Below are 13,549 nucleotides of genomic sequence, written 5' to 3'. Positions count from 1 at the left end.
TGTGTGCGTCTCCGTAGCCGTCGCTGTTTGTTTTAATTAGGTTTGCTTTATGAGACGTTCCTCCAAATTGTCCATGGGAAAACCCCAGTGCTTCACGTCGGGCTTTAAATATAAAACGTAAAGTGAACTTTGAAATAAAGGCAGTCACCAACAGAGGGCTGGCTGGAAGGAAGGACAGAAAGGAAAGACAGACAAGAAAGTATGACACAAAGAGGAAAGAAGGAAGAGCACATTGAGGGAATGAAGCTATGACATAAGGAATGAAGGACAGAAAGAAGGGAGGTAGGATACAAGAAAAGAAAGGAAGAAAGGACACGAGGAAGGAAATAAGAGGAACAAATAAACAGCCAAAGGAAGCACAGAACGAAAGGACAGAAGCAAGGTTGGTTAGACATAAGGAATGAAAAGAAGGAAGGGGACGAGAAAGAAAAGAAAGAATGGAAGTAAGGATGCAAGAAGGAAAGACATAAAGAAAGGCAGTAGGACACAAGGAAGGAGAAATGAAAGGAGGGAAAGACACAAGAAGAGCAAACTGGAGAGAAGGATGCAGGGCTGCTGCTTTAAAATCAGCCCAATGTTGCATTATTCTCAGATTATCTTCTGGCAGTTCATGCTTTAAAATACCAGAGAATGTGGAACTAGATTAAAGCAAGTCACCAAAAAGTCAGCAAATAAATAATAATGCATGATTCTGTCAAAGCAAATACTCTTTACACGTAATTTATGGAAAGTTACTCCAAACTTCATGTAAGTTCGCCCCGGCCAGCCATAGCTTATTATTTAACAGCGGCTAAATCCTTAAACCGACTTAAAATCACCTCAAATTATCCATAGATTTTTAATTTTAAACATTAACGGTACACACAGCACCGTCGCTTCTCTCCGACTAAAAATCTGTTCGTGACGCACAATCCTGGGTATTTCTGATTGTTTTAACTTGTTACTCACAACATAAACGGTGTAAAATACGTAAACATTACTGCTTCAAATCCCAAAACATGACTTTGATGAGAGCATTTGTGTTCTCTGCTTAATTGATATTAACATATTTTAATGTAAGCACTAGGGCTGGGCGATGAATCGATTAATTTGAATTTAATACGAGGCATTTTAATAAACTCATTTACTTAAGTTAGTTTGAAGCTACACAAGTGAAGTGAAGCCTGATTTTAGCTCATTGTGTATCACTAACAGCAAACAGTTATATTTTAATTGTTTTCAACCGCTGTGCCGCCATCTTGTTTTACAGGCTCACAGCTTGTATTTAGTTGCACTGTGGATTCAGGTCAACTCCACCCAAAAAATACTTGAAAATAATAATTTCATTAATTTATTTTTGTAAAACAAAAAAAAAAGGGGGAAATAAAATAAAATCAGAGATTCTGTTTTCAAGCTCGGCCCAAGTAAGCAGTGAAAATCACTGTTATTCAACACGTGTGACTGGATTTAAACAGCGTTTGCAAACAGAAATACTTGAAGACTTCTTTTAAATAATGCAAGTTTAACAGAAAATGTAAAAATGTTGGGAGATTAAACTGTGGGGTGAGTGAAACGAAACACTTTGAAAGCTCCGCCTTCAGTGCAGGATACATCCTAAGAGTAACATCTCCCTTCAAATTCAATTTATACCATTAAAACTCTGATCTGATCTCTGTTCCTGCAGGAGGAAATAACAGGGGGGGATAAAAAGCAGCCCTGAAAAACGACTCAGGTTTGTAGATGAGCTCTCCGCAGTGAAAATGCATCCTTGGGCTTTTCGGTGTCTGCGTGCATTTCCAAGCAGCAGAGCTGAGAACAGACCAGGACCTCGTCTGTGTATACAAGGATCAGGTTTCAGAGCATGAAGGTGCCTCTGCAGTTCACAAAACTGAAGATATCTGAGAAGCAGAAGCCGGTCTAGCTGGTATTTAATCTCTCTTCACTGTCATTTTTCTAGCTGTGGAAACAAGAACGCTGTAACTGCTAATTGCAAGATCCCAAATGGTTTACTCTCTTTGCTGAGATTGAAATTCAATTATCTTCAAACGGCAAAATGTTTTAGGTAAATCAAACGGAAGAGATTTGAGTTTCAGTTTTGTCCAGCAGGAGGAAGTGTTGCACCTGAACTACGGAGGCCACAGCAGACTGTCAGCAGCTTTACTGTAAAGGTTGGAAAGCTTTGTCATTACTAGCAGAGGCTGTAATAACCGGTCTGTGTGCAAACAAAACACCCAAAGTCATTTTTTTCCCCCCTGAGAAGACAACAGGGCAATGCAACAAGCTGCGAGTGCAAAAGAAGCAGGCCGATCCAAACCAAATGAAACCCGGGCAGTTTGGGGAACAGGACTGGGCTCTCACGTTTTTTTTGTTTTTTTTTCTTACCTGGGTCAGTCCTCCCCCTCCTCTGGCGTGATCTCTGTCTCTTTATGTACCACTACTTTGGTCACTGACATGTCAGGATGCTGCTCTTTAGCTTCCTTTATGGCCTGAGCCAGAGCCTGAACACGGGAGGATGCAGTGGCAGGAAGGGAACACCAGGGGGAGACAGAGAACGGGGAAGAGCGGTGGGATCGTGAGTCAGAATGCCAACAGGGAAGTCACCTTGTAGCAAGATCTACCATCATGCCTGGACTTAGTCACGTGTCCGTATCACAATACAGCTTGAAGAGTAAAATTTACAGTGATGACGGTTACCAAAGTGAATTTAAATAACCCCTACAAGTGCATCTCATTACATTAGAAAATCATCAAGAAGTAAATCATTTCAAAAGCTGTTTGAAAGAGGTACATTCAAGCATTTATTTCTACTCATTCTGATGATTGAGGCTTACAGCTGAGGAAAACCCAACAATTCAGTGTGAATATTATGATACTGACCACTGATCTGTGGTCAGCCTGTCAGAACCTGAAGGTTTCCCACCCAAATTAATGTGGCACATTTTCAAGGGGTGTCGCCTTTTTGCAGGAATCGTTCACATCTTTCAGGAAGGATGGAAGGACACAAGGAAGGAAAGAGGAAAGGACATAGAGAAAGAAAATAAAAGAACGCATGGAAGGATGGAGGAAATGACTGGGAAGGACAGTAGGAAGGGACACAAGGATGGAAGGAAGAAAAGGAGGGAGGTAGGAAGAAAGGAAGGACACAAGTGTGCAATAAAAGGACACAAGGGAGGAAAGGAAGGACACAAGGAAGCAATAGAAGTAGGACAACAACAAAAGGAGGTAGGTTACAAGGATGGAAGGACAGAGGGAAAGACAAGGAGGGAAAGTGTAAGAGCAAAAATAAAGGAAAGAAGGAAGAAAAAAGGGAGGCAGTAAGGAAGGAAAAAAGACAGGAAGGACAGAAGGCAGGATGTAATGAAGGGAGCAAGGAAGGATACACAGAAGAAAGGAAAGTAGAAGCACACGACCTTTGACATTCTGAAAGAGAATAAAGTCTGGGAAAAAAATAACTTTCCATAAATGTCTTTTCTCTTCACATAAGTATTCAGATCTGGAAAAATACTGAGTCAGACTTTCCCAAACTGTGTAGGAAGCCAGTTTTTGCTCTTCCAGCCCTTTTGAGGTTTACGCAGTAAGTTAGAAAATAAAATTATGCAGGAAAACATTTTTGTTTATGTCTTAAAGACAGATTTAACATTTGTTTCTTTGCTTAATCATAATAATGTAAACATTAATGTTATCAGCAATAGGTCGAGTAACGATTATATAAGAAATTTAAATCAAGTGTAAATGCAATAATTCTCAAATATATTTATATAAAATATGGAATCTCATTTGTTTCTATAAAGTAAGCAGCAATTTGGCTCCCTTACAAAAAGTATTTCCTCTGCAGAAAGATAGATTTTAGAGACCAATAAGACTTCATCCTGCATTTAATCGTCCTCTGTGCGTGAGTCTATCATTTCCCACAGCTGTAGGCCAAAATCATGCAAAATAACAGAAATAAACACCTGAAACATACAATTTAGAGTCTAATGAGCACCCTCCATACAAAGATTTCACTCTTTGAACAGAATGAATGAACTTTTCAATGATAGCGGGGCAGAAATACCTCGTCATGGTCGATGTCTGCATCTCCGGTGATGACGATCCTCTTCTCGATTCGAGTCTCTGAGATGCCGCCTTTCACCGTCTGATCAACAGAAAACAATCTTAACACTCCATCACACCATCTCTAGCTTTTAATCAAATGCCTCGTTGAGACCATAAGTTATGTTTTGGTTAATGAATCTGCCGGCAAAGCCATAAAAATGTCCAAAAACATAGAACAAGTCTCAGGTTCTCAGACAAGAAGGTGTCTTTATTATCGTGTTATTACATTTCTAACATCCCGTAGAAACTTTAAATGAATGCTCTCAAGGAGTTTGATTTTGAATTTGCCAGTAAGCAGAGACTGAAAGGAGTGCAGAATGTCAGAGTTTTTTTTTTTTTTTACGCTGAGGTGGCGGTGGAGAGACCGCAGATGCACCCTGACCTTTGTGATGTGCGTGGTTGTGGTGGTGCTGGTGGTTTCTGAGGTGATGGTCTGAGCGCTCAGCAGCACCCCGGGGTCTGCGTCTCCATTCGTGTCAGCCTGTCGGGACGGCAAAACATCATGTTTGTATTCCAGGGAGAAAGGCAAACTAAAGCACTCGTTACAAAGTTAATACAGTTATGATACCAGAGCAGAATTGTGAAGTGGAGGGAAGATAACTTAATAAACACAATGAAGTAAGGTGGTGGTGGCATCATGCTGTGGGGCTGCTTTTCTTCAGCAGTCTGTCTTTTTATTCGACTCAACATGTTCGGAGGATTTCTGTCACAAGGCAGCTGTTTGCTTGAAACAACTCCGTTTTAACACTAAGGCTTTAGATGCAAACCTGCAGGTAAGCCCTGGTTAAAAGTAAGTAAACTTTATTTATATAGCACCTTTCACAGGATAAAAACCACAAAGTGCTTCACCATAATAATAAAAAAAAACAACATAAAAAAGAGATAAAACACTATAAATGCAACATCATAGCGTATAACTAGTTAAAAGCTAGTCGGAACAAGTGAGTCTTCAACTGCTTCTTAAAAGAAGGAACAGAGTCCTGAAATTAGTTTCTTGGAACCATTAGGATGTCAAACTACAAGAAGGGGAAAATGGTTGTAAAACGTTGGTAATATAAGCTGGAAACTGTATTTTCTAAGTCATGCTAAGAAATGTCTGTGCTTGATAACAGGAAGGCGGAGCAGGGTACAGTTATTTCTTTAGATCTTTGGATTTCTGTCACGAATCTAAGAAGAATGCTCAGTCTTTTGGAAATCTTAGCATTAAGGGACATATACACAGAGACAGATATTTAAAAAATGTCAACCCAGTTAATTAGCATCACATGATCCTAAAGATGTCCCTTCTGCTCCTAATGGAAGTAATTATAGACCAATGACAGCAGGGAGACTGGTAAAAAAAATATGAATGCTCTTCTTGTGTTTTCTTATAATATAGTTTTAAAAAAACTGGGAATTGGCCTAAAATATATTGGAAGGTTAAAGCTTAATAAAAACAGACATTTGCTAGCTAGTAACTAAATGTAGTTGGTACATCTCTTGTTGATCTTCTAGATTAACACAGAAGGTTTTACGGCGGTGTGTCGCTTAAAATCTCTTCAAAATGAGAATTAAAATATTCTGACTCTTCTTTAACAGTCGTTTTAACTTTAAAGTCTCACACAAGCAGGGCACAAAGAATGTCAAAGTAAAGCCGTAATAATAAACTGAATTAGGTGTTAGATTTGACCGACAAACAAACTTAACATCGACTGAATGTCAAAGATACGGTCGGAAAGTCGCCATCTCCTCCTCTTCATTAGACTGAACTGATCACAAGATGGGTCAGGATGAGGAAGAACGATGAAGAGGACTTTATCTGACTGAGCGGCAGGTGGAGATATCCTGCAGCTTTATATTGCATTTATTGATCGTAAGAGCCAGGCACTGGAAAGTATGGCGCTCTGACTGGAAACAGTCAGACGGATCATAAACGTTAAATCTATCTTGCAGACTCGATCAACTGTCTTTCCATCCCACAAGTTTAAAGGCCTCTCCTGAAGAGCTATTAAATTTCTGCATGCTGCAGCTAAATTAATAAAGCTACCTTGTGTTTGGTTCCTTAGTTCGGCTGCTATTACAGATTGTCAAAGTCGGAAGAAAAGGAGAAATCTAATATGAAGCTTGTGCAGCTTGGTTAATAAGTTAAACACTTTCTCTACAAGACACACCACCATCTCTTAAAGACTAATCGCCGTTTGTTACACAGTGTTTAAATTTACCTCAGCGGACTCGTAGGTTATGGTTTTCGTCTCTGTGTGGACCACAGGAACATCTTTGGCAACCACCTCCCCTCCATCGTGAGCCTGAAGCACAGAAACACAGGATTAGCCCGAGTTTGGAACAGCTTTTCTAAAAAATATCTAAAAACCACCTGTGATCCAGCATTCACACACATTTTCATGTCCAAACTGCAGACTTTTCCCCGACTTAAATCCCAAGAGTTCCACGTTTAAAGTATAATAAATACAAATGTTCACAAAGCAAAACAGACAGTTTTGTTGAGGTCAGTCGATAAATGCAAAACCTGCAAAATCCACTGGAAGGAAAGAGAGAAAAAAAAGAATCAAAAAACCCAAAAACAAACTAGTAAGGGAAAAAACTAAAGTAAAGAGGAAAACAAGTTAGTTAATAGGGAAGAAATCATCTAAAAAACAAGAAAATTGGGAAGAATTAAGTTAATAACAATTGGAGAAAACAAGCAAGTAAGGAAATACAAATGTACATAAATAAATAAGGAAAAAAGGCAAGAATGAAACAAGTTACTAAGCAAAAAAGAAACAAAGAGAGAAGGAGGTAAGAAGAAATAAGGGAAGATAGCAAAAACTGGAGCAGGAAAGGAAACAAAAAAAGGAGGTGAAGGAGGCAAAGTAGAAAGGGAGTGGTAATAGAGAAATTAATCAAAGAAGCAAGCAAGGAAGGGGAAAAGACTGAACGAACAAAGCTAAAGGTAGAAGCAAGGAAGAAAAGTAAGAGACAGAAAAAAGGAAGGAAGGACAAACTCTGGATACATTTAGAAAACAGCTATTTTCACAAAAGACTAAAAGCGGGGACTTTGATGTTTTCTGTTTTTGCCCCCTCTGTGTTTTGTTAAAGACCTGAGACAACATGGTGGGGCTGAAGCCAACCGGCCCCTGGGGCCACCAACAAGGTGACCACAGCTCCGCGTCGTCCCTCATACATAACAGTGAGCCGACTTCACGTCTCGAGGACGGGACCGCGTTTACACAAAAGACACCAAAACCCACTATGGGGAGGTGCGTCCCTCCAGTCTTCTCTTTGTTGCTTCCGCAATAGCAGCTTGATTGTTTAAAGCTCCCGTGTGCAGGACACCACTGTCCTGCTTTACGACTGCTGGACAGCCAGAGGCAGCGGAGAAAACCGCTAGCCTTTAAACGTTTGTGACACAGCTGTTTTCAGACGCTAATGGAAAAAATGCTGCAACAGTAATCTCCGTTTTCCTTTTTCTGTACTCACTCAGACCTGGAAAAGTTATTTTCCAGAGTTTTCTAGATTGTGATAAAACCCTGAATATCAAATGTCCTATAAGCAAGTTTTCATTCTTAACCTCTACATTCCTTTTAAAAACTCCCTCCCTGCCGATGCACATGAAATCAAATTAAGATAAATAAGCAGCACATGTGGACGAAGTAAGCCAAAGACAGCTCCTAATGGATTTAAACCTCCGAACAAGCACGCAGTCATGCATTACTCTCTAATCCGGAGAAGAAGAGGCTACTGAGGAATGAAAATCACAAGGTTTCCACTAAGTTTCTGCACCGCATCGCATTAGAGCTTCTCTGATGTGAGCAGCTGCAGACTGAACCAGATGACTTCAGCCGATCGCTGGGTGCTGGTGGCAGACTGGGTCAACGGGAGGGGCGGCGGTGGCGGGGACGGCACACAGCTGGAGCTTATGTAAGGAGTCCAGGAGGAGATGTGGGCTGGACTTTGTTTTTAAGACTTCTTCTATTACATTTGCTTCAAAGTTCCCCACCGCCCCAGTTCTTCACTCACCAAGCCTGATGTCAACCTCTCGGTTACCTGCAAGCTCTTGACATTAAAGCACCAAATAAAGTCGCACATGACCCCTGATAGGATTTCCTGAAGGTTATGGGCGGTTTGCATCCTCTGTGGCCTGAAGGGTCAGTAACTAAAATTCAGCTTTTTTTTTTTTGACACGACTTTCCAAAACGTCTTGGTTGACTAAATATAAAGCAGAGAAACATAAAGCAATCAGGAATGCTGTTTTCTCAAAGCCCCTACCTAAATGTTTTTTTTTTTCCAATGTAGGTTATTCAACTTTTACCTAGAACCAGAACCAAACACGGAGAAGCAGCATTTAGTTCCTATGCTCCACTTATCTGGAACAAACTTCCAGAAAACTGTAAAAGTGCTGAAAGCCTGAGTTCTTTTAAATCAAGATTAAAAACACATTTGTTTAAAATTGCCTTTGACTGTTCTAGTTAAACTGTTCTACTGTTTTTAATGTTCTATTTTGTTTCTACATTTTATTCCTGCTTGCTTTTATTCTGTTTTATTTTCCTATATTTTAATTATGTAAAGCACTTTGCATTGTCTCTGTACTGAATTGTGCTATATAAATAAATGTGCCTTGCCTTTTACACCTTTAAGTAAACAGTAAGTTTTAAAACAGTTATTGACAAATGGTTTTGCCAGTTTTTTTATTTCTTTTTTTTTTAAAGCCAGACACTGTTAATTTTATGCTTTCCTGTGAAAAAATGCGTTGGTAATGGATAATGCAACACGGATGTTTGGGTTTAAATCCCTGAAACAATCTACAGTCCCTGTGGTGAAGGCTGAGTGTCTGGCGATCACCGCTTTGAGTGATCTCATCTGAATTCCTCAGACTTTTTAAGCCAAAAATAAAAAAATCAAGCTCAAGACTCTGCAGAAACCCAACAACCTTGCTTCCAGTTTTCTACCCTGTCGATCTTTTAACAGCCTTAAAGGGAACATATCATGCAAAATCCACTTTTTTTTAATCCTTTAAACACATGTCATGTACTTGGAGTCTCTAGGAGTGCAGAAAATCTTCATCTAGTTTGTCCAGGTGCTGCGTAGATATTGTTATATTTTTTACGGTGTTCAGTTTTCTCTGTTCTCAATTATGTTTTTTGCAGCATTTGCTGTGGAGCTGCAAAATAAGGTCAAGGTCTTCTGGATGACCAATTTTGCCATTTGTATTTTTTTTTTCTCCGCTGTGATTTTGTAGCCCAAACTCAAAGATGCTGAAGCTACAGCTGGATAAGTGAAAATGTTCGGTTCTTGGGTGCATTAACCCATACAATTCATGACACCGTTCCCCAGCATACTACAAAAATGGCTGAACAGGGTGGAACGCTGTGCGACCTGGTGGGGGTGTGGGATGAAGTGCCTCTTTAAATAGACAGCACCAAGAACGTTGGGGTAAACTAACGAGGGATTCAGACCAAAGCATTGCAGTCCCACTTCATATAAATCTACAACTGAATGAGTTAAAGCTATAGCTGGTAATCCTGTTCAAAAACACTTTTTGTTATACTGGGTAAAATCATCCTTCCATCCTGACAGGAGTCAATACATTATGTAAAAATTGATCTGTGTGAACACTGCAGGCCAGTCAAAACTGACTAATCACTGCTCTTCAGTCTGGTTTTGTTCCTGCTCTCACTCTCCTCCGTCCCCTCAAGTTCTGGGAGTATCACCGTATCTACTGGTTGTCCTACATGACAATCATTCTGATGTGCACGTTCCTCGTTAGTTTCTGCTAGCTGGCTGCACACTTCTACTGGCTATGTATCCGGTTAGCTTAGCGGTTAGCTTCGATGTTAGCTGTTCATTGTAGCTCCGCTGCTCTCACCGTATACTTTGAACATGACTGAGAGTCACAAGAGGCGAACCGAGTAGAGGTTTATGAGAAGAAGACGAAGGCCTCAGTAGAGAGAAATAAGACCAGAGTGGATTTGGGAGATTTTTTCACATGACCCGCCTGAGAAGCAGAAGAGCAGGTAAGACGTCCTGGAGTTACTCAAAAAGGGACTTGGGGAAACTTCCAGAAAAATAGCAAACTTTACTTTTAAGTGTGAAAAGGAATAACTTAAAAGCATGATATGTTCCCCTTAACGCAGTGAGGTAAATAGCTGAAGTTTTAATTCAGTTTTGGTGCGTAACCACTATGAAATAATCCTAAATTCTGACCGTAGTGTTGTGTGTGGGGTAATACTGACCAGAACGCTCTCTTCTCTGCTTATAAAGCGAGTAAACGTGGTTTGATTGTGTGGCTGAAATTTCTTTAAAGCCAGTTGCAGTGACACCTGACCACTGAGATTTGAGTGACTTGTGAGGAGCTATAAGATGTAATTGCTGTACCCTAATAACTAATACTTTCTGGGTGAAAACACTGGAGTTCCTGTAGTCTCTCCTCCACTAACAATCGGTCGTGGCGAGCTTACTGAGGCTGCATGCATGATTGTGTTTCAAAGTTATATCTCCAAACAACAATTATTGATCATGTAGGATTGTGATTTCCCGCATTAATGGGTTATGGAGGTGTGTCTGCAATCCACATCCTGGTTTTATGGCATTTCCAACACACACCCCATGTAGTAGGAGTGGCACAGTTTGGCTCCCCAGAGTGGAAACAAACACAAGAAACAAACAGCGTAATGTAAACGATTTCAGGAAATTATCTTCAGGGGCTGGGGAGGGTTCCATGTCGCCCCACAACAATGCCCAGACCTTTGTTGAGCTAAGCTGAATGTGTACCTTGGAGTTAGCGGGCTCAGCTTCATTTTCAGTAATAACAACTTCCTTCTCATCCTGGTCAGCTGATTCCTGTGAACGACAGTGGTACCATTGTTTATGTTTTGCATCTATACTGTTTATGTGTCGCGGTTTAAAAAAAATCCTGATTCTTATCATTCCTGACAAGAAGGGGGGGAAAAAACGTTCAATTAGTTCAGAGATTTACACTGGATATAGCACAAATACAGTGCCTTGCAAATGTTATTTACAGAATACACATTTTGTCGAGGAAGATCCACAAACTTCGGTGTTTTAACAGGGAATTTCATGTGACAGAGCAACACAACGTTGCTCATAATTGTGAAGCGGACAAAGGGAAATCCTGAAAGTGTGATGTGAAAAGTGTGGAAATGTTCCCTGAAACTGCTGAACAAAAGCAGGGTGATGTACTTTCTCCTACTCTTTGCAAGGCACTGTCAAGAACCAGAGAGCTAGAAGTCACCTTTTGAGAGGGGGACACCCATCCGAGCGTAGACTGATGAAACACAGGCATGAATGCGCACAAAAACAGAGAAAAGGTAAAGAAAGGACAGTAAAATGTCACAGTAAACAGTAATAGAGCAAAAATAGGGAGAAAATTAAAGCTTTGAAGGGAGATGATTGTATGGAATACCACTGTGAGGCATATTTAAAGGTCGAACAACTCCTGTAATCTGGATTTAAGATCCACCGGCAGCCATTTCACTGCAAATCTTGTTTTAAAAGTTATTTAAGAGGGAGAATTGCTCAGGTAGATCCATACAATGTTTTAATGACTTGGTCCTTAAGGGTGGTTTTGCGAGGAAAAGCTGCAGCGATGGCGCCCAGCCAGGAGCTATGAAGTCACCACTTTAAGGGAACGGATGAAAGGAGCTGAAAGAAAGGAATGGTTTAGCTGGAACAAACCAAAAGATATTAAAAAAAAAAACAACAAAAGCCAGCATGAGCTCCGACTTCTTTCCTCATCGGCTGTGGGAGCGAGCTGCTCAAGCATGGGAAGATGTTTTAAGCTGTCAACTAAAAAGAAAAACAAACCTAAAAGAGTTTGGGTTAAAAAAAAAAAACAAAAAAAAAAACAGCAACAGAAACTGCCGGTTTGCCTCGTAAATGCCGGGTGTTAAAGGAATATCAGCCATGCAGGAGGCTTGGTTGCTCTGGTAAACCGACGCGGGTGCTGCGGGTAGTGGGGAGCTGATGGGGGCATGAAGCGAGGTTAGCTTTTAGTTTTCATACAGTACCGCTGCTAAGGACGCAGACGAAGATTCAGAAACTGCAATGCGAGTCGGGCTGGACTTGGGCTGGATTTCTTCTGCTTTCTGCTGCGGCTCTTCCAAAGCTTTCAGCTCTTCGACTTCTTTCGTAAACACACTGGTGACCTCTGAGATCTCCACCTTCTCCTCAAAAATCCATGACGCCATTGCTTTCTTGGGAGAGTCAATCCCTTTAATCTGAGTGCCGTCACCAGTTTTTATCTCCACCGCTGGACTCAGCATCTTAACTACTGAAGTTTGACCTTTTACGGCAGCAGAAGCTTCTGTTTCTCTCTGGTTTCCGTCGGCTTCAGACTCCGCCGGGACAGCGAGCCCCTCTTTTTCGCTCGTCCCTTCGTACTCTGTGTCCTCTTTGTTCTCCGCCTGCTTAAAGATAATGAGCGTGCCTTTCTTGTCGCTGATGGCCTGAGACACTTCCTGTCTCACAGCTCCGGGGCTGACCTTCACCATCGACCTGTCCGATACCTCCTCCTCCTCCTCCTCCTGGGAGTCTGGGGTTTTGTCTCCCGCCTCCTCCCTCAGGGTCCCATCCACGAAGACGTCGTCGTCCATGGTGGTCGACAGGCTAATGCCGTGGGGCCCGGAGGAGGAGGGCCCGTCTGTTATAATGCTATCCGCCATGTATTTCACCAGATATCCCGCCGCCTGGGGAGACACTTGACTTGTTGGAAAGAGGATGGCTCAGGTTAAAAGGACAGGGGGGAAATTCACAAGACTAGTACAAGGCGGAGAGAGACCGACACACAAATGCAGGCTGAGCACCACAAGTAGGAGTTACATCTAAAGTTTTGACTGATGACGGACCGGAGTCAGAAATCAACTTTATCTGATCAGAACGGCTGCACTGCTGGTCCATTTTGGCATCAGACTGCTAAAACCAATGAATACATTAGTTTTGGACATATTCAGTGGGAGCCACATACATGTGGAGCTGTAACAACAACAAAAAAATAACCTAAAACAACACAGAGACGTCCAAAATGACCAACATGAAACAGCTTACCGCAGCGCCTTTAGGTCCCAATTCCTCTTTGGTCTCCTCTCCGGCTGGCTGCTCATCCTCAGCCTGAAAAGAGAAACAAATACAAAAGGTTTAGCAAATGGGACACAGTTGCTTAAAATTCACTGGCGAATACAGAAAGTGTAAAGTTTGAAATGTCCACTGGAGACGCTGTTCAGAGAAAGTAATTCAAATTGTGCAACTTATTGCTGATAGAAGTCGCTGCAAACGCACACGAGATTAGGAAGTTTATTAGTTATTGTGAAAAACTCATAAGACAATCAGTTGCTGATGAGATAATGTGACAAAACAATAAACTGAACTTAAAACACTGCAATCATTGCAATAATAGTACATTAAATGGTTAGAGAATAACATGAAAAATGCAACAACAAAAAAAAAAATGTTGAAACATTTACAAACTTAGAAAAACCCAGCC

At 41.1% G+C, this 13,549-nt stretch overlaps 1 protein-coding gene across 27 annotated transcripts in view; it reads right to left on the bottom strand.

The window, feature by feature from the left end:
* The window catches only part of epb41l3b (erythrocyte membrane protein band 4.1-like 3b), a 75,532-nt gene that overhangs the window by 3,428 nt on the left and 58,555 nt on the right, over positions 1–13,549 (bottom strand). For 22 of the 27 annotated variants that reach the window (XR_004931243.1, XM_036138483.1, XM_036138477.1 and 19 more), the window contains 8 exons: positions 13,114–13,176; positions 12,078–12,755; positions 11,303–11,335; positions 10,822–10,890; positions 6,276–6,359; positions 4,457–4,555; positions 4,034–4,114; positions 2,362–2,477 (listed from right to left, as the gene is read on the bottom strand). Coding sequence is in view for 26 of the 27 variants with exons in the window: in XM_036138483.1 (XP_035994376.1) it covers positions 2,367–2,477; positions 4,034–4,114; positions 4,457–4,555; positions 6,276–6,359; positions 10,822–10,890; positions 11,303–11,335; positions 12,078–12,755; positions 13,114–13,176 (1,218 nt within the window). In the remaining variant the exon portion in view is untranslated. The remainder of the gene's footprint in view (positions 1–2,361; positions 2,478–4,033; positions 4,115–4,456; positions 4,556–6,275; positions 6,360–10,821; positions 10,891–11,302; positions 11,336–12,077; positions 12,756–13,113; positions 13,177–13,549) is intronic. The other 5 variants (XM_036138491.1, XM_036138498.1, XM_036138482.1 and 2 more) reach the window with 4 other exon arrangements.

This window comes from Fundulus heteroclitus, chromosome 6 (assembly GCF_011125445.2).
Source record: "Fundulus heteroclitus isolate FHET01 chromosome 6, MU-UCD_Fhet_4.1, whole genome shotgun sequence".
Taxonomy (NCBI): domain Eukaryota; kingdom Metazoa; phylum Chordata; class Actinopteri; order Cyprinodontiformes; family Fundulidae; genus Fundulus; species Fundulus heteroclitus.
The sequence above is the reverse complement of the archived record's forward strand: the minus strand, read 5'-3'. Positions and strand labels throughout refer to the sequence as shown.